A 27959-nucleotide genomic window follows, 5' to 3' on the forward strand; every position below is an offset into this window, starting at 1 on the left:
TCACAAAGAAAATGTATTGATTACACTCAAATATTCTCTCCTATTGTGAAGCTACCACAATCAGAATTTTGTTGAGTATTGTTGTAGCTGAGAACTTGTACCTTGAGCAGATTGATGTAAAAATAACATTTTTACATGGGGATCTAGAGGAAGAGATCTACATGCACAACCATAGGGATATGAGATTTTTTATAAGAAACACATGGTGTGCAAGCTCAAGAGGAGTTTGTATGGGTTGAAGCAAGCTCTGAGACAGTGGTATAAGAAGTTTGACTCTTTCATGTGTAGAAATGTTTTTGCACAGGAGTGAAAAGAAGTTTGACTTCTTTGTTATTTTATTCTTTTATGTGGATGATATGTGTAATACCCGGCTAGACCCCGGTATCGGAATTCCTACGTTCCGGCGGATTTTCCGTTGGAAGTCGGGATTCGAGGATGTCGGAGCTTGCCCTAAGGGTATAAGAAAGGTTTTTAAGATGTTTTTTAAGTGTTTTTATCATGTTTGCATGTTTTGAGTTAAGAAAATTGAGTTTTGAAATGAAAAGGCCAAGGGGACAAAAGCCAGGTTCGGCCGCCGAAGGTGAAGTTCGGCCACCGAAAGTTGCATGGTTTCGCATGCACGTTAGGCCGCCGAAGGAAGAGTCGGTTGGCCACTACAAAAGCCCCTTTGCCCGAGACTTGAGTGTTAAACACTCTGTTTTTGGGTCAAAGGTAGGTTCAAGCTCTCCTTGGTGTGATTCTCATGTTTTCCTCAAATCTTGCATGTTTTAACTTGATTTGAGTTTTGTTTTAGAGATTTGAGCAACAGGAAGCAAAGTTGAGCACTTGGAGATTTTGAGTGAGTTTTTCCCCATCTCCAAGCTTGGATTATCAAACCTCTAGTTCTTCAAGAGGTAAGTATGGATCCTCACCTCCCCTTATGTTTAAAGCAAGTGTTAAGAAGGTTTGGAGAGTGTTATGGCATGTTTTGGGGTATAAGCATGAGTTTGAGCATATGTTAATCATATGAGTTAGTATGAGTTTTGTTGTTGTTTTTGGGGTTTGAGCTAGTGTTTAGGCCTCTATATGCATGAGTTATGTTCTTTGTGAGTTGAGAAGTGTTGGTATGCATGTTATGGGTGTTTGATAGGATTTTGGAGGCTGAGAGCATGAGTTGTGCTCGGATTCTGCCTTTCTGGAGAATCCAGGTTCGGCCGCCGAAACAAGGTTCGGCCGCCGAACCCCTTGTGGAGGCAGTTTCGGCTGCCCAACCTTGCCCCCGAAAGCTAGGCTTTTGGGTGAGAAAGAGACTTTCGGCCGCCGAAAGAGGGAGTTCGGCCGCCGAAAGTGCATGAGTTTCGTCTCTGGACGAGGCTTTCGACCGCCGAAGGTGCCGCCGAACATGCATGAGTTTCGTCTCTGGAGAGGGGTTTCGGCCGCCGAAAGTGCCGCCGAACGTGCCCAGTCCAGTCTTCTTTTGCCCATTTTGCCATGCATGCCTATGATGTTTTAGAGGGGTTTTGGGGAGATATTAAGAGTTATGTTTAAGTAAGTTTGGTCCTCATTTGAGTCCACCTGTGTAGGTGCGGACCCGAGAGACCAAGGAGGCCCACAGAGTTAGAGTTACAGAGACTGCTCAGCAGTTGCCAGAGGTGAGTGGAACAGAACTTTATTTTAAAAGTTAAGAACTGTTTTAGCATGATTCATGCATCATTATGCCATGTGTATGTAGGATGCTTTGCATTAGTATTCATCAAGTTGATGCATTGCATTATTACTTGTATATGTGGATTGGACCGAGGCGATCTCAATAGCCCATAAATCTGTCATTATGGTATGACCTGTGTGAGCTCCTTTGGGGCCGGGCATTTACCTTGGATGAGTCCTGTGAGAGCCCTTATAGGGTCGGGCACCATGAGTAATTAGTGAAAGACCTGTGTGAGCTCCTTTGGGAGCCGGGCACTGACAGAGGGAGTTTTGGGATCATGTCCAGTCCGAGATGTGAAATGTTTGTGCAGTGATGCATCATATGATAGCATGTTTTAAATGTGATTTTTATAGATTCCGCTCACTGGGCTTTAGCAGCTCATCCCTCGCCCTCACCCCATTTTTCAGGGCCTCAGAGAAAAGAAAGAGAAAGAGATAGCAAGGGTAAAAGCATATGTAATAGTATAGATGAGTGGACATGATTATTATGATAATGATGTACAGTACAGAGTTTATGTAATGTATAGAAATGATGTAATAGCAAGTTATATATTGAGTTATAGAATTGTGCTTGGCCCTAGTGTATGTTTATCCCTTTGCACATGATCATTTTATGATTGAGATAATGTTGTTATGATGCGCTAGGCTTGGTGCATGGTAGTCTTTCTATCTCTGTAGTTACTGTATGGTACCATAGCAGGTATCACTCTTCGAGTGCATACAGACAGAGCATGCATAGTCCAGGCTTAGGTGATGAGGAAAGTTTCAAGAAAAGAAAAGATAGTCAAGCAAAGAAAAAAAAAAAAGAAGAGTAAGTAACAGTTTTAAGCTTAAGTATGATCATGTCTGGGATTTATCAGGTACACAGAGTTGACAGTAGGCTTACTACGGGTCCCGGCGGCCTTAAGCAGATCTGGATCCTAGTGCCGGTGATGGTCCGGTAAGCGGGCTGTTACAGATTGGTATCAGAGCATAGGGCCTCTAGAGTACGGTGTGCTGAGCTAAGATGCTCAGGGATTAGAGATATCTCACATCGGAAAGAGGTTGTTTTAGAGGGCAAGCACAATAGGAAGATCATGTCCACTAGGATAGGATGTTGAGTCCTGTCTTGATGTGTAATGCCATGATTTTATGCATGTTGTTGTTCCATGGATCCTATGATGCTAAAGTTCATGTTATGTTTTCAGAAGCTAAGATGAGAGGAACCCGTCGATCAGCTAGATTGACTGGAGCTCCGCCCGAGAATGAGGGTATGGAAGGGCGTCCCCCTGCTTTGCCAAGAGCTATGTCCCAAAGGGCAGGCAGAGAAAGATCATCAAGGGACCCTAGAAGGTCGTTTGATGAAAGCAGGAGGGAGACAGAACAGAGAAGAAGATCAAGTGATACAAGGGAAGAGATGGATGTGGATCCAAGAAGGGATGGAGGGTTAGGTGTTGGCACTACAGAGGAGGATGTGGGATCATCACAGGGAGGCGGTCAGGCCTCGGGGTATGGTTATCCACCCCACTATCAGCCCTACCCACAGGGCCCAGGATATTCGATGGGAGGTACATCGGATTATCCTAGTTTTCACCCATATCCCACATATATGCCTTATCCACCGTATTACCCCCCATATCCACCATATCCCATGTATCCACCCTCACCTTTTTACCCCAGTCCAGCATACTCTACACCAGAAAGTTCTGCACCTCCCCCACCACCACCAGTGGTACAACCATAAGCCCCAGTTATCCAAACACCTCAACCTGGCCCATCTGTGAGGAGCAGGGTAAAGATGACTGATTACCTAAAGTTAGATGCTCCTAAGTACCAATCAGGAGATGATCCGTTTGAGTACATTAAAGCAGTCAAGATGATAGCAGATGAGCTAGGGGCAGATGATACCAGAGCCATTCAGATGGCAGGGTTCACTTTAAAATGTAAGAAGGCGAAGGAATGGTTTGGCGTCTATGTGGACCCCAGGTTGGATAACATGTCTTGGGAGGAGTTTGCTAATGAGTTTGCCGGATGGGCATTCCCAGATAGCTCGAAAGAGCTAAAGATGATAGAGTTTGAGCAGCTCAAGCAGACAGAGGATATGAGTATTGATGAGTTTACTGACAGGTTTCTGGAGTTGCTGCGGTATGCAGGACAGGCCTATGATACGGAACAGAAAAAGGCTAGGAGGTATGCTATGAAACTGCATTCCAGGTATTCCTCTTTGATCCATGCAGCCGAGAGGGAGAGTTTCCACACCGTGGTGGATTTAGCACGGAGGATGGAGGCTAGTGCCATTATACAGGGTACAGTGAAACAGCAGCCGGCACAGTCTTCAGGTTCTAAGACCCCAGGTAGGGGTAAGTCAGATCCCTCTTCACAGGGTGCAGCAACTTCCAGTGGTAAGAAGTGGAGTGGTTCCACGCAGAAGCCGAGGAAGAATAAGTTCTGGAATAAGATTAAAGCAGGTCTGGGATTAGGCAGTGGCATGAGTTCAGGCTCAGAGGTTCCAGTGTGTAGTAGGTGCGGTAAAGCGCACAGAGGCGTTTGTCGCTTTGGGATTACAGGATGTTACAGGTGCGGCCAGGAGGGACACATGGCTCGTGAGTGCCCTCAGGCATCTTTCACGGTACCATCCCAGCAGACAGCTCCAGCTAGCATGCCACAGCCACCAGTTTCAGTTATGACGCAGGGCAGAGGCAGAGGGAGAGGGTCAGCCTCTTCATCTGCGGGTCCCCGAGGTGGAGGTCCGTCAGCTCCGGCGCGGATTTTCACGATGACACAGCAGGAGGCAAACACTTCTAACACCGTGGTGTCAGGTAATCTTCTCATTGGGTGTTCTGAGGTGTATGCTTTGTTAGACCCTGGTGCTTCGCATTCCTTTGTTGCTCCCAGAGCCATAGAGAGAGTGGGTTTGATGACGTCTGGGTTAGAGTGTCCCCTATGGGTCAGTGGCCCTAAGTGTGATCCATCGTTGGCAGAGACAGTCTGTCGACATAGTCCAGTGTTTTTAGATGGTAGATGCCTTCCAGCTGACCTTGTGGTTCTAGAGTTGACAGATTTTGACGTCATTCTAGGGATGGATTGGCTATCTGCATATGGTGCTACCTTGGACTGCAGAGACAAGGTAGTTAAGTTCAGAGATGAGGATGGATCTGAGTTTGTCTTCAGAGGAGACAGGAGGGGCACGCCTAGAGGTCTGATATCAGCCCTACAGGCTCGTAGGTTGCTCCGGAGGGGATGTCAGGGGTATCTAGCTCATGTGAGAGAGCTAGACAGTCAGGTTAGGGACCCCAGTTCAGTGCCCGTAGTCAGAGAGTTCCCCGATGTGTTTCCAGATGAGCTTCCAGGACTACCACCTGATAGGGAAATAGAGTTCGAGATAGAGTTAGTGCCTGGTACCAGACCGATCTCTATTCCTCCCTACAGGATGGCACCAGCAGAGCTAAAAGAGTTGAAAGAGCAGCTACAGGAGTTGGTAGATAAGGGTTTCATCCGTCCAAGTACCTCACCCTGGGGTGCTCCAGTGTTGTTTGTCAAGAAAAAGGATGGATCCCTTAGACTTTGTATCGACTACAGGCAGTTGAACAAAGTCACTACCAAGAATAAGTATCCTCTCCCCAAGATCGATGATCTATTCGACCAGCTAGCAGGAGCAGGTTGTTTTTCTAAAATAGATATGAGATCGGGCTATCATCAGCTGAGAATCAGGGAAGAGGATGTACCTAAGACAGCTTTCAGGACCAGATATGGGCATTATGAGTTCTTAGTGATGTCGTTCGGGTTGACTAACGCCCCTGCAGCATTCATGGATCTCATGAACCGAGTTTTCAGAGAGTACCTGGATCACTTTGTTATTGTCTTCATAGATGATATCTTGGTGTATTCCAGGAATGCAGAGGAGCATGCCCATCATCTGAGGATAGTCCTGCAGACCTTGAGAGAGCATGGTTTATATGCCAAGTTCTCCAAGTGTGAGTTCTGGCTAAGGAGCATTTCATTCTTGGGGCATGTAGTGTCAGATCAAGGTATAGCAGTGGACCCCAAGAAGATAGAAGCTGTAGCCAACTGGCCTAGACCCACCACAGTGACAGAGGTTAAGAGTTTCTTGGGTTTGGCAGGCTACTACAGGAGGTTCGTTCAGGACTTCTCCAAGATAGCGGCTCCTATGACCAGATTAACCAGAAAGAACCAGAGATTCACATGGTCGGACCAGTGTGAAGAGAGCTTTGAAGAGTTAAAGAGAAGATTAACTTCAGCACCGGTGTTAGCTCTGCCTACTAGTGATGAAGACTTCACAGTGTTCTGTGATGCGTCCCGAGTGGGATTAGGTTGTGTGTTAATGCAGAATGACAGAGTAATAGCTTATGCTTCTAGACAGCTGAAGAAGCACGAGCTGAACTATCCAACACACGATCTTGAGATGGCAGCTGTTATCTTTGCACTCAAGATGTGGAGGCATTACCTCTATGGGGTGAAATGTGAGATCTTCACCGATCATAAGAGCCTACAGCACATCCTGAGTCAGAGAGAGTTAAACTTGAGGCAGAGACGGTGGGTGGAATTGCTTAGTGATTATGATTGCAGAATCCAGTATCATCCGGGAAAGGCAAATGTTGTAGCCGACGCCTTGAGCCGGAAATCATTAGGCAGTTTATCCCACATTACAGCAGAAAGGAGGCCGGTGGTAAAGGACTTCTACAGATTAGTTGAGGAAGGGCTACAGTTAGAGTTAACTGGTACAGGTGCTTTGATTGCACAGATGAGAGTTACACCCGTGTTTCTGGAGCAGGTGGCTCAGAAACAACATGAGGATCCAGTGTTGGTCAAGATTGCCAGGACTGTTCAGTCAGGCAAGAGCGAAGAGTTTAGATTCGACAACCAAGGGATTCTCCGCTACGGGCATAGACTATGTGTACCAGACGACATCAGTTTGAAAGGAGACATTATGAGAGAAGCTCATAATGCGAGATATAGCATTCACCCTGGAGCCACCAAGATGTATCAAGATCTGAAGAAAGTTTATTGGTGGCCAGCAATGAAGCGAGAAGTGGCACAGTTTGTGTCAGCCTGCGAGATATGTCAAAGGGTGAAGCTAGAGCACCAGAAGCCGGCTGGAATGCTTAACCCACTGCCGATTCCAGAATGGAAATGGGAGAACATAGCCATGGATTTTGTAGTGGGCTTACCGGCGACGTCCAACAGACTAGACTCCATATGGGTGATAGTGGATAGACTGACTAAATCTGCTCACTTCATTCCGGTCAGGAGTGGCTATTCTGTGGACAAGCTAGCGCAGGTATATGTTGAGGAAGTTGTGAGGTTGCATGGGGCTCCTGTTTCTATAGTGTCTGACAGAGGACCCCAGTTTACCTCCAGGTTTTGGCGAAGTCTGCAAGAGGCTATGGGCACAAGATTAGACTTCAGCACTGCTTTCCATCCACAGACTGACGGACAGTCAGAGAGGACCATCCAGACCATAGAAGATATGCTTCGAATGTGTGTGCTAGATTTTGGCGGATCTTGGAGGCAGCATCTACCCTTAGTGGAGTTTGCCTACAACAATAGTCATCATGCTAGCATAGGGATGGCCCCATATGAAGCTCTGTATGGGAGGAAGTGTAGGTCACCAGTTTGTTGGGAAGAGGTTGGAGAAAGGTCCCTAGCAGGGCCTGAGTTAGTAGAGATCACGAACAGGGTGGTGCCCATCATCAGAGAGAGGCTCAAGACTGCTGTTAGTCGGCAGAAGAGCTATGCAGACGTTCGCAGAAAGCACATAGAGTTTGAGGAGGGGGATCTGGTCTTGTTGAAGGTGTCTCCAATGAAAGGGGTGGTTCGTTTTGGGAGGAAAGGTAAGCTAGCTCCACGGTACATCGGGCCTTTCGAGATTTTGCAGAAGGTCGGGAATGTGTCGTATAAGCTAGATTTGCCTATGTCTATGGAAAGAATCCATCCATTCTTCCATGTTTCGATGCTAAGGAAGTTTGTGTCAGATCCGAGTAAGGTTCTCAGTGAACCAGATGTGGAGATCCTAGGTGATCTCACGTATGTAGAACAACCAGTGCGGATCATTGACACCCAGATCAGAAAGCTAAGGAACAAGGAGATCCCGATGGTGAAAGTCCTCTGGAACCACCATAACATAGAAGAGTGCACCTGGGAGACACGGGAGTCTATGCTCCAACAGTACCCCCCATCTCTTTTGAGGTTAGTGTTAGCTTCTTTTGTTCTTTCTGTTATGTTTTGAGTATGTTTGAGTTAGAGGGGAACATTCGGGGACGAATGTTCTTAAGGGGGGAGAATGTAATACCCGGCTAGACCCCGGTATCGGAATTCCTACGTTCCGGCGGATTTTCCGTTGGAAGTCGGGATTCGAGGATGTCGGAGCTTGCCCTAAGGGTATAAGAAAGGTTTTTAAGATGTTTTTTAAGTGTTTTTATCATGTTTGCATGTTTTGAGTTAAGAAAATTGAGTTTTGAAATGAAAAGGCCAAGGGGACAAAAGCCAGGTTCGGCCGCCGAAGGTGAAGTTCGGCCGCCGAAAGTTGCATGGTTTCGCATGCACGTTAGGCCGCCGAAGGAAGAGTCGGTTGGCCACTACAAAAGCCCCTTTGCCCGAGACTTGAGTGTTAAACACTCTGTTTTTGGGTCAAAGGTAGGTTCAAGCTCTCCTTGGTGTGATTCTCATGTTTTCCTCAAATCTTGCATGTTTTAACTTGATTTGAGTTTTGTTTTAGAGATTTGAGCAACAGGAAGCAAAGTTGAGCACTTGGAGATTTTGAGTGAGTTTTTCCCCATCTCCAAGCTTGGATCATCAAACCTCTAGTTCTTCAAGAGGTAAGTATGGATCCTCACCTCCCCTTATGTTTAAAGCAAGTGTTAAGAAGGTTTGGAGAGTGTTATGGCATGTTTTGGGGTATAAGCATGAGTTTGAGCATATGTTAATCATATGAGTTAGTATGAGTTTTGTTGTTGTTTTTGGGGTTTGAGCTAGTGTTTAGGCCTCTATATGCATGAGTTATGTTCTTTGTGAGTTGAGAAGTGTTGGTATGCATGTTATGGGTGTTTGATAGGATTTTGGAGGCTGAGAGCATGAGTTGTGCTCGGATTCTGCCTTTCTGGAGAATCCAGGTTCGGCCGCCGAAACAAGGTTCGGCCGCCGAACCCCTTGTGGAGGCAGTTTCGGCTGCCCAACCTTGCCCCCGAAAGCTAGGCTTTTGGGTGAGAAAGAGACTTTCGGCCGCCGAAAGAGGGAGTTCGGCCGCCGAAAGTGCATGAGTTTCGTCTCTGGACGAGGCTTTCGGCCGCCGAAGGTGCCGCCGAACATGCATGAGTTTCGTCTCTGGAGAGGGGTTTCGGCCGCCGAAAGTGCCGCCGAACGTGCCCAGTCCAGCCTTCTTTTGCCCATTTTGCCATGCATGCCTATGATGTTTTAGAGGGGTTTTGGGGAGATATTAAGAGTTATGTTTAAGTAAGTTTGGTCCTCATTTGAGTCCACCTGTGTAGGTGCGGACCCGAGAGACCAAGGAGGCCCACAGAGTTAGAGTTACAGAGACTGCTCAGCAGTTGCCAGAGGTGAGTGGAACAGAACTTTATTTTAAAAGTTAAGAACTGTTTTAGCATGATTCATGCATCATTATGCCATGTGTATGTAGGATGCTTTGCATTAGTATTCATCAAGTTGATGCATTGCATTATTACTTGTATATGTGGATTGGACCGAGGCGATCTCAATAGCCCATAAATCTGTCATTATGGTATGACCTGTGTGAGCTCCTTTGGGGCCGGGCATTTACCTTGGATGAGTCCTGTGAGAGCCCTTATAGGGTCGGGCACCATGAGTAATTAGTGAAAGACCTGTGTGAGCTCCTTTGGGAGCCGGGCACTGACAGAGGGAGTTTTGGGATCATGTCCAGTCCGAGATGTGAAATGTTTGTGCAGTGATGCATCATATGATAGCATGTTTTAAATGTGATTTTTATAGATTCCGCTCACTGGGCTTTAGCAGCTCATCCCTCGCCCTCACCCCATTTTTCAGGGCCTCAGAGAAAAGAAAGAGAAAGAGATAGCAAGGGTAAAAGCATATGTAATAGTATAGATGAGTGGACATGATTATTATGATAATGATGTACAGTACAGAGTTTATGTAATGTATAGAAATGATGTAATAGCAAGTTATATATTGAGTTATAGAATTGTGCTTGGCCCTAGTGTATGTTTATCCCTTTGCACATGATCATTTTATGATTGAGATAATGTTGTTATGATGCGCTAGGCTTGGTGCATGGTAGTCTTTCTATCTCTGTAGTTACTGTATGGTACCATAGCAGGTATCACTCTTCGAGTGCATACAGACAGAGCATGCATAGTCCAGGCTTAGGTGATGAGGAAAGTTTCAAGAAAAGAAAAGATAGTCAAGCAAAGAAAAAAAAAAAAGAAGAGTAAGTAACAGTTTTAAGCTTAAGTATGATCATGTCTGGGATTTATCAGGTACACAGAGTTGACAGTAGGCTTACTACGGGTCCCGGCGGCCTTAAGCCGATCTGGATCCTAGTGCCGGTGATGGTCCGGTAAGCGGGCTGTTACAATATGTTAATTGTACAGTCAAGTATGAAGGAAATCAATAATTTTAAGGGGAGACTGTCATTAGAGTTCGAGATGAAAGATTTGGGTGTAGCAAAGTAAATTCTAGGGATGAGGATTTTTCAAGACAGGTCTGCTGGAATTCTAAATTTGTCCCAGGAGCAATATATTCATAATGTGTTGTCCAAGTTCAGAGTTGATGATGCTAAACCAGGAGCACGCCTTTAGCTAACCATCTCAAATTGTTAAAAGAGTAATCACCCAAGACAGCTATAGAGCGTGTCACCCAAGACAGCTATGGAGCGTGATCACATGGCAAAAGTACCTTATACTTCTGTAGTTGGGAGTTTGATGTATACTATGGTTTGCACTAGACTTGATATAGCACATGCAGTGGGAGCTGTGAGCAGATATATGTCAGATCTCAAATTGTCAAAGGAGTAATCACCTAAGACAGCTATGGAGCGTGTCACCCAAGACAGCTATAAAGCGTGATCACATAGCAAAAGTACCTTATACTTCTGTAGTTGGGAGTTTGATGTATACTATGGTTTGCATTAGACCTGATATAGCACATCCAGTGGGAGTTGTGAGCAGATATATGTCAAATCTAGGGAAAGAGCATTGGGAAGCTGCAAAGTGGCTTCTGAGATACTTGAAAGAAACAACTAGTACATCACTCTGTTATGAGAATGGCAAGGTAGTATTAGAATGTTTTTTTGATACTGATATTAGTGGAGATATGGATACAAGCAAAAGCACATTTGGGTATGTCTACACTATAAATGGGACAACAGTGAGCTGAATGTCTAAACTTCAGGAGTGTGTCTATGTCATCTACAGAGACTGAATATGTTGCAATTGCTGAAATTGGTAAGGAGATGATATGGTTGACTGATTACTTTGAAGGGTTGGGCAAGAAGTAGCTTGACAATGTTTCACTGATAGTTAGAGTGTCATTCAGTTGGTGAAGAACCCAGTGTATCATTTCATAATAAAACAAATCCGACATAAGTATCATTTCACTTATAGTCTGATGGAAGAAGGTGAGATGTGTTTGAAGAAAATTAAAGGTATTAAGAATCCAACAAATATGCTGACTAAAGGTGTTGATACTAGAAAATTGGGGCTTTACAAGGTCTAAGTTGGTCTTCTATAATAGTATGAAAGATGCTTGCAGCTAGGTGTTTTTTGTTAGATACATTAACATGGAGAATGAAAATGGTTGAGTTGATTGGATTAGTATCAAAGTAAAAGAATTGTTAGGATATGCAGCTTAATAATATAATATGAACTGTACACCATACCTCACGGTTGCAGATTTTAATAATTTTTTTTAAAATTATTTTATCTTTTTATATTTTTTAATATTCTCTTAGTGTATTCTATTTAAAAACTCATAAAAAATAAAAAAAACTCTAGCCACCGTAAATATAACCAAATTAATGAATTTGTGTGTTAAATTTCTTTTTATATTTATTTTTTAATTATATAATTATTCGATTCTTATCACAACCGGCTCCTTTGAGTTATGGTTAAAAATACAGTTATGAAATTCATAAATAAATTAATGTTTTGTATTGATTTGGCTTATAATTTCAAAAAAAAAAAAACATTTAAAATAAGAAATTACAAGTATGTATTATTTGAATAGCTTTTAAATACTAATAATGTTCACTAAGGTTTGAATAGATTACTTATTTTAAAACTACTATTCGATTAAATAAAAGATTATATTATTTGAATAGCTTTTAAATACTAATAATGTTCTTATCATTCTTTTATCATTTTAATAAATTAAGCTATTTTTAATCAAAACACTTCAATTTATTATATTTTCAAAACCCTTAAAACTCCTTGAAGTTCATTTTTAAATATTTTTATCAAATAAATAATTATTTATTTTAAAATAAATTTATAATTTTAAAAAATTATTTATAAAAATTTATTAATTAATCTCTTAATTTTAAAATATTTTTAAAATATTTAAAAATTATACAAATTAAATTTCATATTAATTTTAAACTATTAAATATTTATTATTTACTCTCTATGAAAAATATAATTAATTGACTTTTTAATTTTATAAAAAATTAAAAATATTTATTAATTAGCCTATTCACATTAAAACAATTTTAAAATTTTAAAATAATATTTAATAATTAAAATTAAACAAATTGATTAAATTAATAAATTTTTTAAAATATTATATTTAATATATTTTTTAAAACTAAAAAATTAATTTATTAGGCACGATGAAATAATAAATTTTTCCATAATTTTTTTAAAACCTACAATTTTTAGCCCCCTTACACAACAAGAACAAAGAAGAGCAAAAGCAAAAAACGAAACAGAGCAGTAGTATGAATATTCCTGCAAGAGTTGCAGAAAAATTCCCGCTTCGTTCTGCTCGTCCCCCTCTCCAAGGTGCTCTTTAAATACCATTGTCAGTGCCTCTTGCTCTCTCGCTCTACTTCTCTCTTTCTTCATCATTTTTTATTTCTGTTTAATTGCCTTAACAATGGATTAAAATAAATTGCTTTTGGCTCATCTCCTCTTTCTTTGCTTTCGTACTTCCTGTTTTAATTTATCTTGTTTTCAAGTTGGGAACTCATTTCTGCCATTTTACTTTGATAATTTAGGTGTTTCGGGTATTGGGTTTGTGCCATTTTTTACCCAGAAAAGGAAATTTGGAGTTGGGTTTCCAAAAAAAATGGCTTGGAGTTTGGATAAATGCGATGTCGACGTTGATAACAAGTTGGGGGTGGTTCGGCCTGCCACCGAACTGTATTCCAAGGAAGCGGTTGAAGCCCTCAAAGCCGGAAAAGTTATTGCAGTGCCTACGGATACACTCTATGGATTTGCTTGTGATGCTTGGTATGCCATTTCAACGCAATGTTTCTTATTTACCGGCTTTCATTTCTTCAATTTGTGTTCCCCTCTATAGAGATGTCTATTATTTTTTCTAGTGTAATTCTGCAGTTTGGACACTGTTTCATTAAGAGTAAAATATTGTTAATTTTTAAATGAATGAATAATTTGAAAATAGTGAAGATTATGATATGAATGGACGAGAAAATCAATTGTTAATTGCATTTGTGGGCATTCAACTTATTTTGGCTGCTTATACTTTACATCTTCAGTTTGATATCATTATTATAACATTTAGGTGAATCTCAACTCCAAGGTTCGTCCTAAGATGTTAAGTTAACCGATCCATTTCATGCAATTTATGGGCTGGTTCGTATCACAATGCAAGGATAGTTTTAAAGGTTTCCATGCTCTAATTTTTGGTTGTATGGGGTGTGGTGCCTGGATGGAATGGAATTCCTCTCATAATAGCAAATAGGATATTCATATTTTTTACTTCGATTCAGGACATCCAGCATCAAAGCATGTTCGGAACTGGGTCTGAATTCCTTGTTTATTGACATTAACGTTAAACTCATGGAACTACATAAGGCTTTGCCAGAAATCTTAAATGAGATATCTGGTTCACAATTTTACTTATTTATTCTTTCTCTTATTTCTTCAGAATTAAAGGGAAAATGCTAATTACAAGATATAAAGATGTCTATGAAAACTTCAAGTTTTCTGACACTGTATGATAAACACAGATTTGAAAATTCCATTGGACTTGAGTACAGTTCTGAAATATTTTGGGTGGCCTCAGTTTTCTAGCTGCAACCTTCACTTTTAGATGTTGCTAACTTTCTGTTTCTCCTTATTCTAGCTCTTTGGAAGCAGTTAATAGGATTTATGAAATCAAAGGACGAAAGCACACAAGCCCTCTGGCAATTTGTGTTGGGGATGTATCAGACATAAAGCACTTTGCAGTCACTGACCACCTGCCTCATGGCTTACTTGATTCTCTACTTCCAGGGCCTGTTACTGTTGTATTAAGTAGAGGTTTGTAAATGTTCTTTTTCTCTGCTGAAAATGAAAGAAATTGTTGCACTCAGGGATTGAGTTTAGTTTAATAGACTGTCTAAAATAATGCTGCATATCAATGATTTTTTTCTCCCTAACCTAATCTTTACTTTATTTAGTGTATGCTATGGCACTGTTTGGCATTGGAGTATCAGGATCATAAACATTTTTCGATGTAGCAAAAGGCCTTTTGGAAAGTTATTTTATTATTTTAGTATTTTAGTATTTTAGTATTTTTATGCCAAAACATATTAAATTTATTTTTGAATAGTTTTTTTTATACTAACATATATTTAAGAAAATGTTTTTCTCAATAGCAGCATTAATAATAGTGCCAAACATATCCTATGGGTGCTTGCTGTTCTCTGTCTTGAATCTTTTATGTAATAGTAAATTGTGGAATTTGTTTTTAGGGGAGTTGAGTGCACTTGAGAAGTCGTTGAATCCTGGTTTGGACAGTGTGGGAGTCAGAGTGCCTGATTGCAACTTCATCAGGGTAATTGCTCGTGGTTTGGGAAGAGCAGTGGCTCTCACAAGTGCAAACCTTAGTGGACAGCCGAGTAGTGTTTGCATCAAGGATTTTGAGAAACTATGGGAACATTGTGCATACGTTTATGATGGTGGTGTACTTCCATCTGGTCGTGCTGGATCAACAGTTGTGGATCTCAGTAGGCTAGGAAAGTACAAGATTCTTAGACCTGGAAGGTAAACTTTTGATTGAATAAACTAACGTAAATTGTTGGTGCTATAGTTTGTCAGCTTTGGTCCCAAATTTTTGGTATTGTAGTCTAAATTCTAAAATTACATCATACAAATTTGTAATTTACTTAAATAATAGCAATCATGTCATATTCGCCAACATCAAAGTGTTGGTTTTCAAAAGCAGATGCAGCAGCCAAGACACCTGTTGTGGTCTTACACTATAAGCTTAACTTATAGGCCTCTTTATTTGGCAAAAGTTTTAAGTAAAATTTCTTGATTTTTGCTAATCTTTTTGATTAATATGTAACATGTTACTAGACCGTTTGGCTGGTGCATTTGGCTTTATAAATAACATTGCAGGATAGCTGATGAAATGTTGCTCATGAGAAATTTGTTTGAGACTTTTTTGTTTGTGCTAATTGGTTGCAACCATGAAATATATTAAGTAATACTCCCTCCGTCCCATAATTTTTATACATCTTTCCTGTTTTAGTTATTCCAAAATCATTACCCACTTTTGTTTTTTAGACTATAGTAATATATAAATTAACTATTATAATCCTATTTAATTTTGTCTTATTTTTAAAAAACCTTTCAAAACATCTGTTAACGTATTTAAGATGAGTCTAATTGAAAAGTTAATAAAAAAATTGTATTCCTTAATATGTTTGAAAAAGTTAAGTGGACAAAATTATAGTAGTATTATTTGGAAGGCTATGCTATTGTCATTTGGAAGGCTATGCTACTGGTCTTTCTCATTCCTCATTTTGTTAGGGGAAGGTCATCTATCATTGGTAGTCTTTCCTCTGCTCTTCTGCAAAGAGCAGTGTTTCTATAATTTGAACCTTTAAACTTTCTACTGACAAAGAAGTAACTTACTGTCGTGGTCTCTCTCTCTCCCTCCCTCAATTTGAAGCCTTTGCCACTGTCCTTTTTTGGGTGCTTGTGTGTTTTATTCTATCTTTTATTTATTTTTTTGGCAAGACCTTTTAGTATCACAATGCTGCTTTGTCATGTATTTCCAGTGCAAAAGAAGAGACTGTGACGATCCTTGACAAGCATTCTCTGGTTGAGGAAGCCGCTGCTGTTTGAAGAAATGTTGGAAGTGAAAATTTTATAATATTTTATTGATTTGCTGCAACTGTAACTGTGCATCAATTGTATTTTATTGGACTTGGATGTAAGCTTAAGTTCTGTTGATGTTCCACTGAGTTTTTGATATTCTTAGTAGATAATTCTTGTAGAAGACTCTTGTGAGTTGACAGAAATGAAATTACTTAATTATGATTAGTGTATCATTGGTGATGAAGTCATCTAGATCTCATTGGCAGCTTTAGGGTCGTAATTTTTGTTTGAAGCTAATGCATGTCATGAGGAACCTCTATCTTAACCTAAGTTACAGAACTTAAGTCATGGACCCACAGGAAAAATTAAGATTATGGGAAAAAATTTTAGATTTCTTTCCATTTTCAGGGTTTTAACCCACCCAGCTACATTAGCAAGCTGAATTTTGTGGAGCTTCCACTTAAAGAAACCAGCATACGAGAGGAAGAACTTCAGGGAATGATACCATTTGGTGAAAATCATGATAACAGTCTGACTTTTGAACGACTGTTGGATTATTTGGGAGTTTGTGACGTTCTCTTTTTCATGAAAACACAAGGACAAGTTTATTTGCAGCTTCCTGGTGAGATATGGAGCTTGCTACATTCCTCAACATTAGTGGTTATGCAAAAAGCTCATAGGCTTCTACACTGGCAAGTGAAGGTATTTCTTCAAACTTAATAGATTTTAAAGACTGGTTATGTTCCTGTCCATAATGTAGTTGCTATTTTTCAATAAAGGTTTTATATGTGATGAATTATATATCTGAAATAGAGACAAAAATAATCACTCATCACCTTATGTTGTCACAAGTTTCCAAGATGAATAAATTAGCATATATATATTGATCTGGCTATGTTGACTTAATATTTTTAAATATTTTCTGTGTTGGTTGGTCAAGAATAGTGTGCATATTTATTGATTTATTATTTTATCATTCCAATAAGGTAGTCTAAATATTGTAATATTTTTATTCCTTATTTCTTTTCCAACTTAGACTAACAACTTATGATTATTAGCCATCTTAGACCACCAGCCATATTTAGTCAATATGGAGCTGCTGTCATTTTCTTGAACATTTCCTGACTGGAAAATCCTGCAATGAAATACACTTTTTAAGTTGTAATTACATGTAAATAAACAACAGGCGTCTAGCAGCCAGCTATAGGAAATTTGAAGCAGAAAACTCTGACTTGTAAATATCTGCAGCCCTTGAACTTTTGTTGCTGCCAAATTTCGGAGTTGGTTTCTTTTCTTTATAGATGCATTCATGGCTTGATGTTTAGTCCCTTGATTTGGATTATCATGTGATTGTGAACATTTTAATAAACCATTTTAAAGCATTGCATGAACAGTGGTATCAAGGCCTGCCTCCCTGTACTTGTGTTATAAAAATGGTAGAGATCTCTTTTGATGGAGAGCCTGTTTGGTACTAACAAAAGTTTCAACGGTAATTTAAAAGTGTCTTAGTACAAGGTCAAGGTCAAAATGTGCATGCCCAGTAGAATAATAAGAATTCAATGTAGCCAATGCTCAGGTAGTGGTTGCTTTTTTTAGGGTTAATGTTTTAGATATATAATTTGGCAGAAAGACCAGCTGGTTTTTTTTTAAGTTATGCAAGGAGAAATGGTGGCAGAATTGACTAAGATTTTTGAAGGCTTTACAAGTAAATGACTAAGCAGTAAGCACTGAAAATTAAATGTACTACGTTAATATAATAATATATGAGAAAACCTATTATATTTAAAATAATTTACAATATAATTTTTAAAATTGATCGAAATTATAATTTAATCTTTATTTTTAATGAGAAATTATTTAATTCATGATATTTTATTCTGTTATAAACATTTTACTCTTTTTTCAAATAATTTAATTATAATTTGTAAAGTAGAATACATCAGCATGTGTGGCACAGATCTGAAGGAATTAGTTTATGAGATATGGTTGCTGTTGAGCACACTTCCTAGCTTTCTTTATCACTTAAATGTATAATTTATATTTATAATTAATATAAAAATCCAAAGTCACATGCATTCAATCAATTTGGGGTTGGGCCTTCCAAGATCCATGTGATGTTCGCCAACATGCATCAATTTTTAAACGTGCATTTCGTGGGAGAGTTTAGTTTCACGAAAATTATATTATTTCTAAAACAAAAAATACCTTTTTATCTCCCGAATTTAAATTTTGAATATAAAATGTTTTATAGAACATATTATAAAAATTACTTATTACTAATGTTTTAATTTTATTTTAATATTAAAAATTAATTTATTTTTAATAAAATTGAGAATTAAATAATCCTCTTTTGTCTTCTCTATTAACACTAAATAAATTAAGAAAAAATAATAATATAAGGATAAAATATTAAATAAAAAACAAACAAATAAATAAGAGTCGTTGAGTGGCGGAGCCAGCCAAGTGAGACTCCAATCGCAAAAATCGTGGGGACGTTTCGTTTTTGACAGTTTGCGAGTCAGCGCTGTGCAACTGCATTCTCCAACATCTTAAATTAAACGGTCCCTTGAAAGACTATGATTAGTAGTTTTGGAGCTCTTTTATTATTTTTTTTTTATTTCGCTATTTTTGCACTTCTGCCCTTTTAATTATCTTTAAGTTCACTTCAACCTCTCCTTTTTATCTCGTTATTTTCTTCACTTAGTGAAATACTAAAATACATTAATTATTTCTTATCATAAATGTATGATTTATATATCTATTTTTAATTAATTTTTATAATTTATAAAGTAACTATTCAATTCTCGCAATTTTATAATTTCAAATATCCAGTTTTTATAATTTATGAGAGAGAATTATCTAAATATATACGGACCAATTCACCTGTTTTCAAAATTTAGAGGGATTAAATAGTCATTTTACTAAATTATAGGGGTTAAAATAATATTTTTTCAAAAATAAAAATAATATACCAGTACAAATTTAATAAGATGCTGAAATAAGAGTTTTGTCGTCTTCTCGCTTGCTCTTTGCCTTCACCCATTCAGGCTTCAACTACAAATCCGCCTGAAATTTTAGTTCAGATTCATCTCCAGACACACGCCACGCCCTTCCCTTCCTCTCAATCTCCTTATTGCAGCCACTGCTTCATTTTCTCCAGATTCTTCGCCTTCACCATCACCCGTCGCTCTCTCTTCACTCTGCAATTCTGTTCCTTTCAAGGTAAATTACGGCCTTTTCCTCTAATTTCTTCCTTCCTCGTACCACTACCAGCTCTAAGGCTGTGATTTTGCAGCTAAGGAAGCTACTGATATTGAGAGTGTTTCAATCACATAAACTTTTCGTCCGATTTTGAATTAGCTTAAGGAGCTTCTTTTTTAAATTTTTTGGTTATGTGTGTTTGTGTGCATGCATTGATTGGTTGAATTATGTGCGTTTTGATTGGAACGTAGGTGAGAGAGTTTGATTCTTGGTGGAAATGGCGACTGGAGCTGTGCCGGCGTCGTTTACTGGTCTGAAGACTAGAGACTCCAGCTTAGGATTTGGAAAGAGCATGGATTTTGTGAGAGTTTGTGATCTGAAGAGGATCAAGTCTGGTAGGAAGAAAATTTCAATAATTCGGAACTCGAATCCTGGTCCTGAGATGGTTGAACTTCAGCCAGCGTCAGAAGGGAGCCTTTTGTTAGGTATAGTATCATCTACATTACAATTTTTATGGAGTTAAATAAGAGCTTTGGCACTTTCTACTTCTAATATTTGGCAGAGAAAAATAAACTTAAAAAGAGGATTTAAGGTGGAAACTTCTATCCTTCCTTTTTTTTCCCCCGTGAATTGCCGCGGTTTGGGTAAAAGCAATCTGTTTTTAGTTATAGATGGCACAAGCGGCTGAAAAGCTAATGTTTCTCCAAAATCAACCAAAAAACAGTGTTTGTTACTTTTGGTCAAAGTATTTGACCGTGACGCTTATGCAGAAATTAGTTTTAGAAGCAATCCTCGCTAGAGCTTATGTAACTGAAATGATGAATCGACTTATTGATCTTTTAACTGAATGTTTTTTCCAGCGTAGATATCTCCAGAGAATGTATATTTGTAGAAAATGAAAAACAGTTTTCCTCCCTTTTCTTTTGGCCCTGTTTAAGAGATCAATGCATCTTAACAACAATTTTAATTGGGTTTGTAATGCAAACAAAATCACAGTTTAGTAAGTGATGTCGAAGAAGGAAGAAAACAAAGATAAAAGAAAATTCTCAAGATAAAAAAAGAAAAATTCTCTAGAGAACTAATTCTCAAGTAATTTTTATTTACTAATAATGATAATAATAATCAAATCTAATTATGAAGAAACCTAAGGTCCCATTTAGTACTTACTGAGTGTTTCCAGCCCTAATTACATCAAATCTAGGAGTCCTAAATTAATTCTAATTTAAAATTCTAAACATAAACACCCTTAAACTAAAATAATAAAAAAAAAACTTGAATAATTAAATACAAAATTTTCTAATGATTACAGTAAATAATAGTTTTTAATTTTAATCAAGTTCCAATATTACATTACTTTCCCTTGGTTGGAAAAACACTTGACCTAGAGTTTTGTATTGTAGATGGAGCAAGAATTGAATTTGAAGAATAAGCAACTTTATCATTTTCAATGGGAGCAAAAAAATTGAATCAAAAGAACTACAGGCATTCCTTTGCGTCCTTGAAAACTTTCAAACATAAAAATCAATCACAATTGAAGTCGAATGGCTCTTAAAATCACTGGGAACAAGGGAATTTGATAAATTTTCAATTTGCATTGTTTTGTTCACTTGCTTTTCTTCAATTTCGATTTTCGTTGCGTCAGTGAGACATTGTTATCAAACTCAATTGAGGTGGAATTTGATGTTTGCCTTGATCTCTCTCTATATGGACACGCATGCACACATGCCTACAAACACAAAGAAATCAAGATTTTCCTCCAAGAGACCACAAAAACAAGATATTTGATGTGAACATCTGTATCTTTCTGCCTTTTTCAGTTTAATTTGTTCATCTAATCCATGATTCTTTGAATGTAGTTCCTAGGCAAAAGTATTGTGAATCTGTACACAAGACTGTCAGGAGGAAAACACGAACTGTAATGGTGGGAAATGTGGCTCTTGGTAGCGAGCATCCTATCAGGGTTCAAACTATGACTACGAGTGACACTAAGGATGTTGCTGGGACAGTTGAACAGGTGCTTTAACTTTCTTTACTTCAGCTTCTTTGCATGAAGAGCATCACTGTGCATGTGATACCCGTCATATTTCAAAATCTGTTCAGATGAGTGTCATGTGCTGGTCATCTTGTCTTGGCATAATAATTTGAAGCCTATTAAGAATTCTAGCATTGATCTCTTTGTAAAAGTCATATTTGTGTTACTCATAGAAGCTTTTTGCTGATAAACTTTCTTAGCAACACAACTTTGCATTTTCTTGGTGATTTCATCAAATTAACAGTGGTTATTTTGGTAGGTAATGAGAATAGCTGACAAGGGGGCAGATTTGGTTCGGATAACAGTTCAAGGGAAAAGAGAAGCAGATGCTTGCTTTGAAATAAAAAATTCTCTTGTGCAGAAAAAGTGAGTGTGAATTATTGCAACCATAATGTTATTTATGGTCTTTGTGTCAATCAAATGTGGCACTAACTTTCTTTTTGTGCAGTTACAATATACCTCTGGTCGCAGATATTCACTTTGCTCCAACTGTTGCATTGCGAGTAGCCGAATGTTTTGACAAAATTCGTGTAAATCCAGGAAATTTTGGTATGTCATTATCTGTTGGTTTAATTTTTCTTTGAGATATTTAATATAACCTTTTTGTATTTAACATGATTTCTCTTTGCAGCTGATAGGCGGGCTCAGTTTGAGAAGCTTGAGTACACAGAAGAGGACTATGAGAAAGAACTTGAGCATATTGAGCAGGTCAAAATACTGCCCAAAAAAAATGTTCACTTATTATTCTTAAATGTTTTGAGCTATGAGCATGCTGTATCTATTCCCTTCTCCCACCTCTCCGCTAGTATTTTCGAAATGCCTTCCATTTCATTATGTTAGTACCACGATTAGCACATGGAAAGAGTGGTGATTGAAAATTTTTATGCCAAGTATGCCAAAGGGAAGTTTTTATTGTTCAAAGTTGATAACATTTGGAAATTCTTTGACTCCCTCTATAAGTTTCTGTTAAAACCTGTGAATATTTTCCTCAGCCTTTGACATTTATCATTGACTATTCAGTAATTTGTTCCTATTATATCCTCTAATTCTCCTGTTAAACCTGCAACTAGCAAATTGTGGCAGAACCAAAGTTTCATGAAGGCATAGAATTCTTTTATGTTGAGTGGGCAAAAAAAAAAAAAAAAAGAATCCAAGCCTTTTTATTTGTCAAACGGGTGTATCTTCAAATTTGCCTTCATCTGCAAATTTTGTTGTCATCCCTTGAACTGTGCCTGTAAAGATGCAGCTAATCAATGTCAAATATTCAGCACCTCAGATTTTGTATTTAACTTCAATTTCTGTTGATATGTCAACTCTGAATAAATTTCCCTTCCTTCAACTGTGTCTTTCCAGGTTTTTACTCCATTGGTTGAAAAATGTAAGAAGTATGGAAGGGCAATGCGTATTGGGACAAACCATGGGAGTCTTTCAGATCGTATAATGAGCTACTACGGAGATTCGCCTAGGGGAATGGTGAGTAGCTATTCTCTCTGTTGATCCTGATAAGCTTTCTTGCTTGCGTGATGAATAGGACTTCCAGGTTCATTGGCATCATAATGATTGTCTTTTCTCCAACAGGTTGAATCTGCATTTGAATTTGCGAGAATATGCCGGAAATTGGACTTCCATAATTTTGTGTTTTCCATGAAAGCAAGCAACCCTGTCATTATGGTCCAGGCATACCGTCTTCTTGTAGCTGAAATGTATGTTCAGGGCTGGGATTATCCATTGCACTTGGGTGTCACTGAAGCTGGAGAAGGAGAAGATGGACGTATGAAATCTGCAATTGGCATTGGAACTCTTCTTCAGGTACTCTTACAACATAATTATTGCACATTCAACATGTACGAAAATTAGAACCTTCTGCCATTATATTACTACATATGCATATTGAAATCTGCATCAGGCAGTCACCCAGTTTTGGAAGTGAAATATAATGCACTGGTGATGAACTGAAAAAATGTATTAATTATGGTAGATATCATTGCAATTCTATCTGTGTGATCTTGCTTTCCTGTCCAAATTCTTTTCTTCATAATGAAAGAGATCTCAGGAAAAATAGAAAGTAATTACATATAGCATGATAATTGACAAGTACCGTTGGATGTGCAGGATGGTTTGGGTGATACAATCAGGGTATCACTTACAGAACCGCCAGAGAAGGAGATTGATCCTTGCAGAAGGTTGGCCAACCTTGGTATGAGAGCTTCTGCAGTTCAACAAGGAGTGGTACGTTTTCCCTATATATTACCGAGTTAACAACTTAAAATGCTCAAGTACTGTGTGGAACTTTGCTAATTAATTCTGATGGAATTTGTCCCTGGTCAGGCACCATTTGAAGAAAAACACAGGCATTATTTTGATTTCCAACGCCGATCTGGTCAATTACCAGTACAAAAGGAGGTCAGCACATAACTCATGAAATTTTTAATTCTGCTTAGCGTTCTATTCAAGCTTCAACGGATAATTGATTCCCCATTTAATTAACAGGGTGAAGAGGTGGATTATAGAGGTGCCCTGCACCGTGATGGCTCTGTTCTCATGTCAGTTTCCTTAGACCAGTTGAAGGTAATCACTCATTTGTCACCTTTTTCTTGTTTTTTTTTTTCTTGTTTCCATTCTTTTGAAATAAGATTGGAGCCAATGTTGTGAAGTATGTATTTCATCTATTCTCATGTATTTCATCTATTCTTCCTCTCCTTCCAGGCACCTGAACTTCTATACAAGTCACTTGCAGCAAAGCTTGTTGTTGGAATGCCTTTTAAGGTCCATTCTTCATTTTATTGCTCAGAAAGTCATTGAAGTTGATTTGTGTTATAATTACTCTTTTTATTGACTCAAATATTTTTAATTAGGACCTGGCAACAGTTGACTCAATTCTATTAAGAGAGCTTCCACCTGTGGAGGATAATGATGCTGTAAGATCCTAACTATCTTGATTCATTTTGTATGGAAAATAATTCTATCCATTGGATTAGATGTGTCTTATTTTGTGATACAAATATTTTTTAATTCACTCAAAGATTGACAGTGACCTTATATTATACTTTCTTTGACCAGCGGCTAGCACTCAAAAGACTGATAGATATTAGCATGGGAGTTATTACTCCTTTGTCAGAGCAGCTAACAAAGCCATTACCCAATGCCATGGTTCTTGTAAATCTTAAGGAGTTGTCAAGTGGTGCTCACAAGCTTTTGCCAGAAGGTACCATTTTTCACCATTCTCTGATTATTGGGTTCTTAATCAGCAATTCTACTTTTTCAACAGTTCCATGTTTGTGCGAAGCATACTGATAAGAGTGCATCATGAAATTAACTCTAGGTACACGCTTGGTGGTATCTGTGCGTGGTGATGAGCCTTATGAGGAACTGGAAATCCTCAAAGACTCGGATGCTACAATGATTCTTCATGATCTCCCATTTACAGAAGACAAAATTGGTAGAGTGCATGCAGCAAGAAGGTAATATGCAGACTCTGGATTTTAATAGTCACTATTGAATCTATAAGACTGGTTTTTAATACAGTATGGGGCTTGATTGCTCATGATTGACAGCAGGTGCACAAGCATCTCTGGTCTGAAATAAATTTTTATATGATGAAGGAAAAGTACAAAATATTTTATTGTTGTGACATAACAGAGGAGAAGAGCCTTTTCTCTGTGAAATCCATTCTGTTGCCGAACTTCCTGAATTCATATGGTCTCAGGCACCTTTATCAATAGATTAACTAGGTTGAGGATATTTTGGTGCAACAGTATGGTTGCTTTTTTGTGACTTTAAAACAACCTCTGTGAAAGAGTATTTTGAAGGTTGTGGACAATTTAGTGCGTCTGGTACCCTGTTATTCTTTAGGGCAACAGTATTTTTTTAAAGGTTAATGCTCACCTTTCCATGTCCTGGCAGTATTAAAACTTTCTGTTGGTTGCAGGTTGTTCGAGTATCTATCAGACAATGCCCTGAACTTCCCTGTAATTCACCATATTCAATTTCCAAACGCAATTCACAGGTAATCAAAGAACATGTGTTTTATTATCAACTGAGATGCAAGAATGGTTGTGGCTTATCCTTTTATTTTCTTTTCCAGGGATGACTTGGTCATTGGCGCCGGTACTAATGCAGGGGCTCTTTTAGTAGATGGTCTTGGAGATGGTATCCTGCTAGAAGCCCCAGACCAGGACTTCGATTTTCTGAGGAATACCTCTTTCAACTTGCTCCAAGGTTGCAGAATGAGAAACACAAAGACGGTATGAAAGCTTATTTTTGGAATAAACAGGATTATAACAACTAATTTAAGAGACTCTGGTTTTTGCTAATTTAAATCGCCAAAATCTAATTTCAGGAGTATGTGTCATGTCCATCCTGTGGGAGAACTTTATTTGACCTTCAAGAAATAAGTGCAGAAATCCGAGAAAAGACATCTCACTTGCCTGGTGTCTCGGTAGATATTCACTTCTTCTCTTCCTTTAATGGATGATCCTGATTAGCCACTGCCTTGTTTTGAGACTAATGTCATTTCTTTTTCCCTTTCCCCGTTTATAAAATTGTCAGATTGCAATTATGGGTTGCATCGTAAATGGGCCAGGGGAGATGGCTGATGCAGATTTTGGATATGTTGGGGGTGCTCCTGGAAAGATTGACCTATATGTTGGAAAGGTACTCCATTCTTCCCTGCTTCCAAGTAAAATTTATTAAATTAAATTAAGGTTTTAGGTTAGTTTTCAAACCTTTATGAAGTCATATTTCTTTATCATTGTTCCATTGATGGAGAGTTGGATTCTGTTTCAGACTGTTTTAAAGCGCGGAATTGCAATGGAGGAAGCTACTGATGCATTGATCCAGCTAATCAAAGATCATGGCCGATGGGTTGATCCTCCTGCAGAAGAGTAATTATATAAAATATCAAGTAATTCTGATTGGGTATAGGAAGAAAGAGTTATTGAAATTCTGTTATACATGTAACGCAAGCACCGGAAGTTGAAATCTAGTTTTTGCACCGTGTAGAAACATTTCCTTTGTATGTGAAGGTTGGTGCAATCAGAATATGATGTTCAATTAGCAAATACAAATAACATTGTAATTCTCTCTCACCAATAAGAAGTTGAAGATTTCCTTTATGTTTAAATTTTGATCAACCAATGTTCTTGGACATACCAATTAAATTGAATTCCAGAAGTATAGAATTTGAACCTTTGCTCTTCTGGTTCTAATTTAAGGCAGAATGCATTGGCAAATTGCTTTCCTTTTCTAAGTAGACTTGAGCCTCGTACCGGTTTAAAATGGGAATGAGATTGGTCCGCGTCAAACTCGGAACCATATTAAGTCAACGGTTCTGGTCAGAAACTGGCCCGGAACCAAAATATTTGGGCCGGTTTCAATCCTTCTTTCTTGAACTCGAAGTTAAAACCTTTCTCGAACATGAAATCAGCCCAAAAATCTTTTTATATTAAAACTAAAAAAAATAATGTCTCATAAAATTAAATCTTATAAGTTTACTTTTTATTATGTATAGAATATTAATATTATTGTAATTTTAAAAATTTCAAACTAGATCAAATAGAACAATATTAAAAATGCTTCAAATTGGAACCATTTTGTATTAAAACCATTTTGAACTGAAACTAGTTCTAACGTGAAGCTAGCCAAACCTTCTGATCCAAAACTGGCCTGTGTTCTGGTCAACTTTCAAGTAATGGGGATAAAACTTGTTTAGCTTCTGTTGAATGTGATCCGTTAAAACTTCAGCGCCATTCTTGGAGAAAAAGCGTAACCCATCTTTTTATCTTGGCCTTTGCAACATTGGAAATCGAGGCTTAACTATCCAGCCCAAAAGTTTAAAGTTTAAGGATTACATCACCATCTGTTAGGGCTACAATTCTATTGACATTCAATTATTCTCATCTTTTAGAACGTGGTAACTTGGAAGTTTCCTTGAGTTGCTTGTTCATCCTGCTGTTTCAATCTCAACGGTGTCTGATTTTGCGGAAAGAGAAGTTTACGTGAAGAAGGTGGTGAAGAACTGGCCAAATGTGTTGAGGAATTTTGAGTTGTACAACGATGTAAAAAGCACGTTAATTACGAATTATTTTCCTCGGCTTTTTGAATGAGAGAACAATCAGAAAATACACGAGGAAACAGGTGGAACGGAAGAGGCCTTGGGGCTCCTTCAGAAAGAAGGTGCAATCTCAAGCTCAATCTGCACGCACTAACATTTTGTTTGATAGGAGATGTTTTAAAGCGAGAAACTTTTCATTTTTATTTTTATTTTTATTTTTATTTTATTTATTTATTTATTTACAGAAGGAAAGGGGTACAGGGGTCTCTCATCATGAGACCGCAGGCCATCACCAATTAGGAGGCAACAGGCAAATTATAAAGAGTGATACATATGCATGGGAAGAATTATCCCAACTCCTTATCTCATCATTATAAGAAAGGGACAAATCAGAAGTTATATAAATTTATGGACTCTCATGTAACTGAAAGATGAATTCCTTTTGGTGGAACAAATTTTAGTTTGTTATTATTGTTTTGTTCTTTATTCTTGTGCACAATTTTATTCGTTCAATCAAAACTTCGACCGACATTCTATAACCCAAAAGCAAGGGTTCCAACTTCCCATAGAGAACTAAATCTTCATTCACACAAGCCATTTTTAGTTTGTTGGAATTCGGCTCAAATCGTGAATTGGATGTTCCCCCACGGCCCACCATGTGAAACGGATACCGCAGAAAATTAATTGGAAAAGCACATTTGTCAGCAGATCTACAAACTTTTTCCTTTCC

General features: G+C 38.3%; 2 protein-coding genes across 2 annotated transcripts; both read left to right on the forward strand.

Annotated features, from left to right (window-relative positions):
* The first annotated feature begins 12547 nt into the window (after positions 1-12547).
* Positions 12548-16174, forward strand: LOC110626412 (yrdC domain-containing protein, mitochondrial). The gene is made up of 5 exons (XM_021772284.2): positions 12548-12674; positions 12890-13124; positions 13981-14156; positions 14591-14882; positions 15905-16174. The coding sequence occupies exons 1-5, from the start codon at positions 12611-12613 to the stop codon at positions 15969-15971; spliced, it is 834 nt and encodes a 277-aa protein (XP_021627976.1). The 5' UTR covers positions 12548-12610; the 3' UTR covers positions 15972-16174.
* Positions 16175-18957: 2783 nt separating this feature from the next.
* On the forward strand, positions 18958-26299 carry LOC110626411 (4-hydroxy-3-methylbut-2-en-1-yl diphosphate synthase (ferredoxin), chloroplastic). The gene is made up of 20 exons (XM_021772283.2): positions 18958-19166; positions 19397-19630; positions 21002-21159; positions 21437-21543; positions 21626-21726; positions 21809-21885; positions 22531-22650; positions 22756-22986; positions 23290-23406; positions 23506-23580; positions 23668-23745; positions 23884-23943; positions 24033-24095; positions 24238-24382; positions 24500-24638; positions 25106-25183; positions 25262-25421; positions 25517-25615; positions 25726-25830; positions 25963-26299. Exons 2-20 carry the CDS (start codon positions 19423-19425, stop codon positions 26062-26064), a joined length of 2223 nt encoding a protein of 740 aa, XP_021627975.1. The 5' UTR covers positions 18958-19166; positions 19397-19422; the 3' UTR covers positions 26065-26299.
* Positions 26300-27959: the final 1660 nt, after the last annotated feature.

This window comes from Manihot esculenta, chromosome 11 (genome assembly GCF_001659605.2).
Source record: "Manihot esculenta cultivar AM560-2 chromosome 11, M.esculenta_v8, whole genome shotgun sequence".
NCBI lineage: Eukaryota > Viridiplantae > Streptophyta > Magnoliopsida > Malpighiales > Euphorbiaceae > Manihot > Manihot esculenta.

What these genes read in the sequence shown, in the direction of transcription:
- LOC110626411 (XM_021772283.2), top strand. Translation starts at nt 19,423, where the DNA reads ATGGCGACTGGAGCTGTGCCGGCGTCGTTTACTGGTCTGAAGACTAGA. An exon ending in AGAAGGGAGCCTTTTGTTAG is followed by an intron (nt 19,631 to 21,001) that starts GTATAGTATCAT and finishes CTTTGAATGTAG; the next exon opens with TTCCTAGGCAAAAGTATTGT. An exon ending in GAGATTCGCCTAGGGGAATG is followed by an intron (nt 22,651 to 22,755) that starts GTGAGTAGCTAT and finishes TTTCTCCAACAG; the next exon opens with GTTGAATCTGCATTTGAATT.
- LOC110626412 (XM_021772284.2), top strand. Translation starts at nt 12,611, where the DNA reads ATGAATATTCCTGCAAGAGTTGCAGAAAAATTCCCGCTTCGTTCTGCT. An exon ending in GGATTTGCTTGTGATGCTTG is followed by an intron (nt 13,125 to 13,980) that starts GTATGCCATTTC and finishes TCCTTATTCTAG; the next exon opens with CTCTTTGGAAGCAGTTAATA. An exon ending in AAGATTCTTAGACCTGGAAG is followed by an intron (nt 14,883 to 15,904) that starts GTAAACTTTTGA and finishes ATGTATTTCCAG; the next exon opens with TGCAAAAGAAGAGACTGTGA.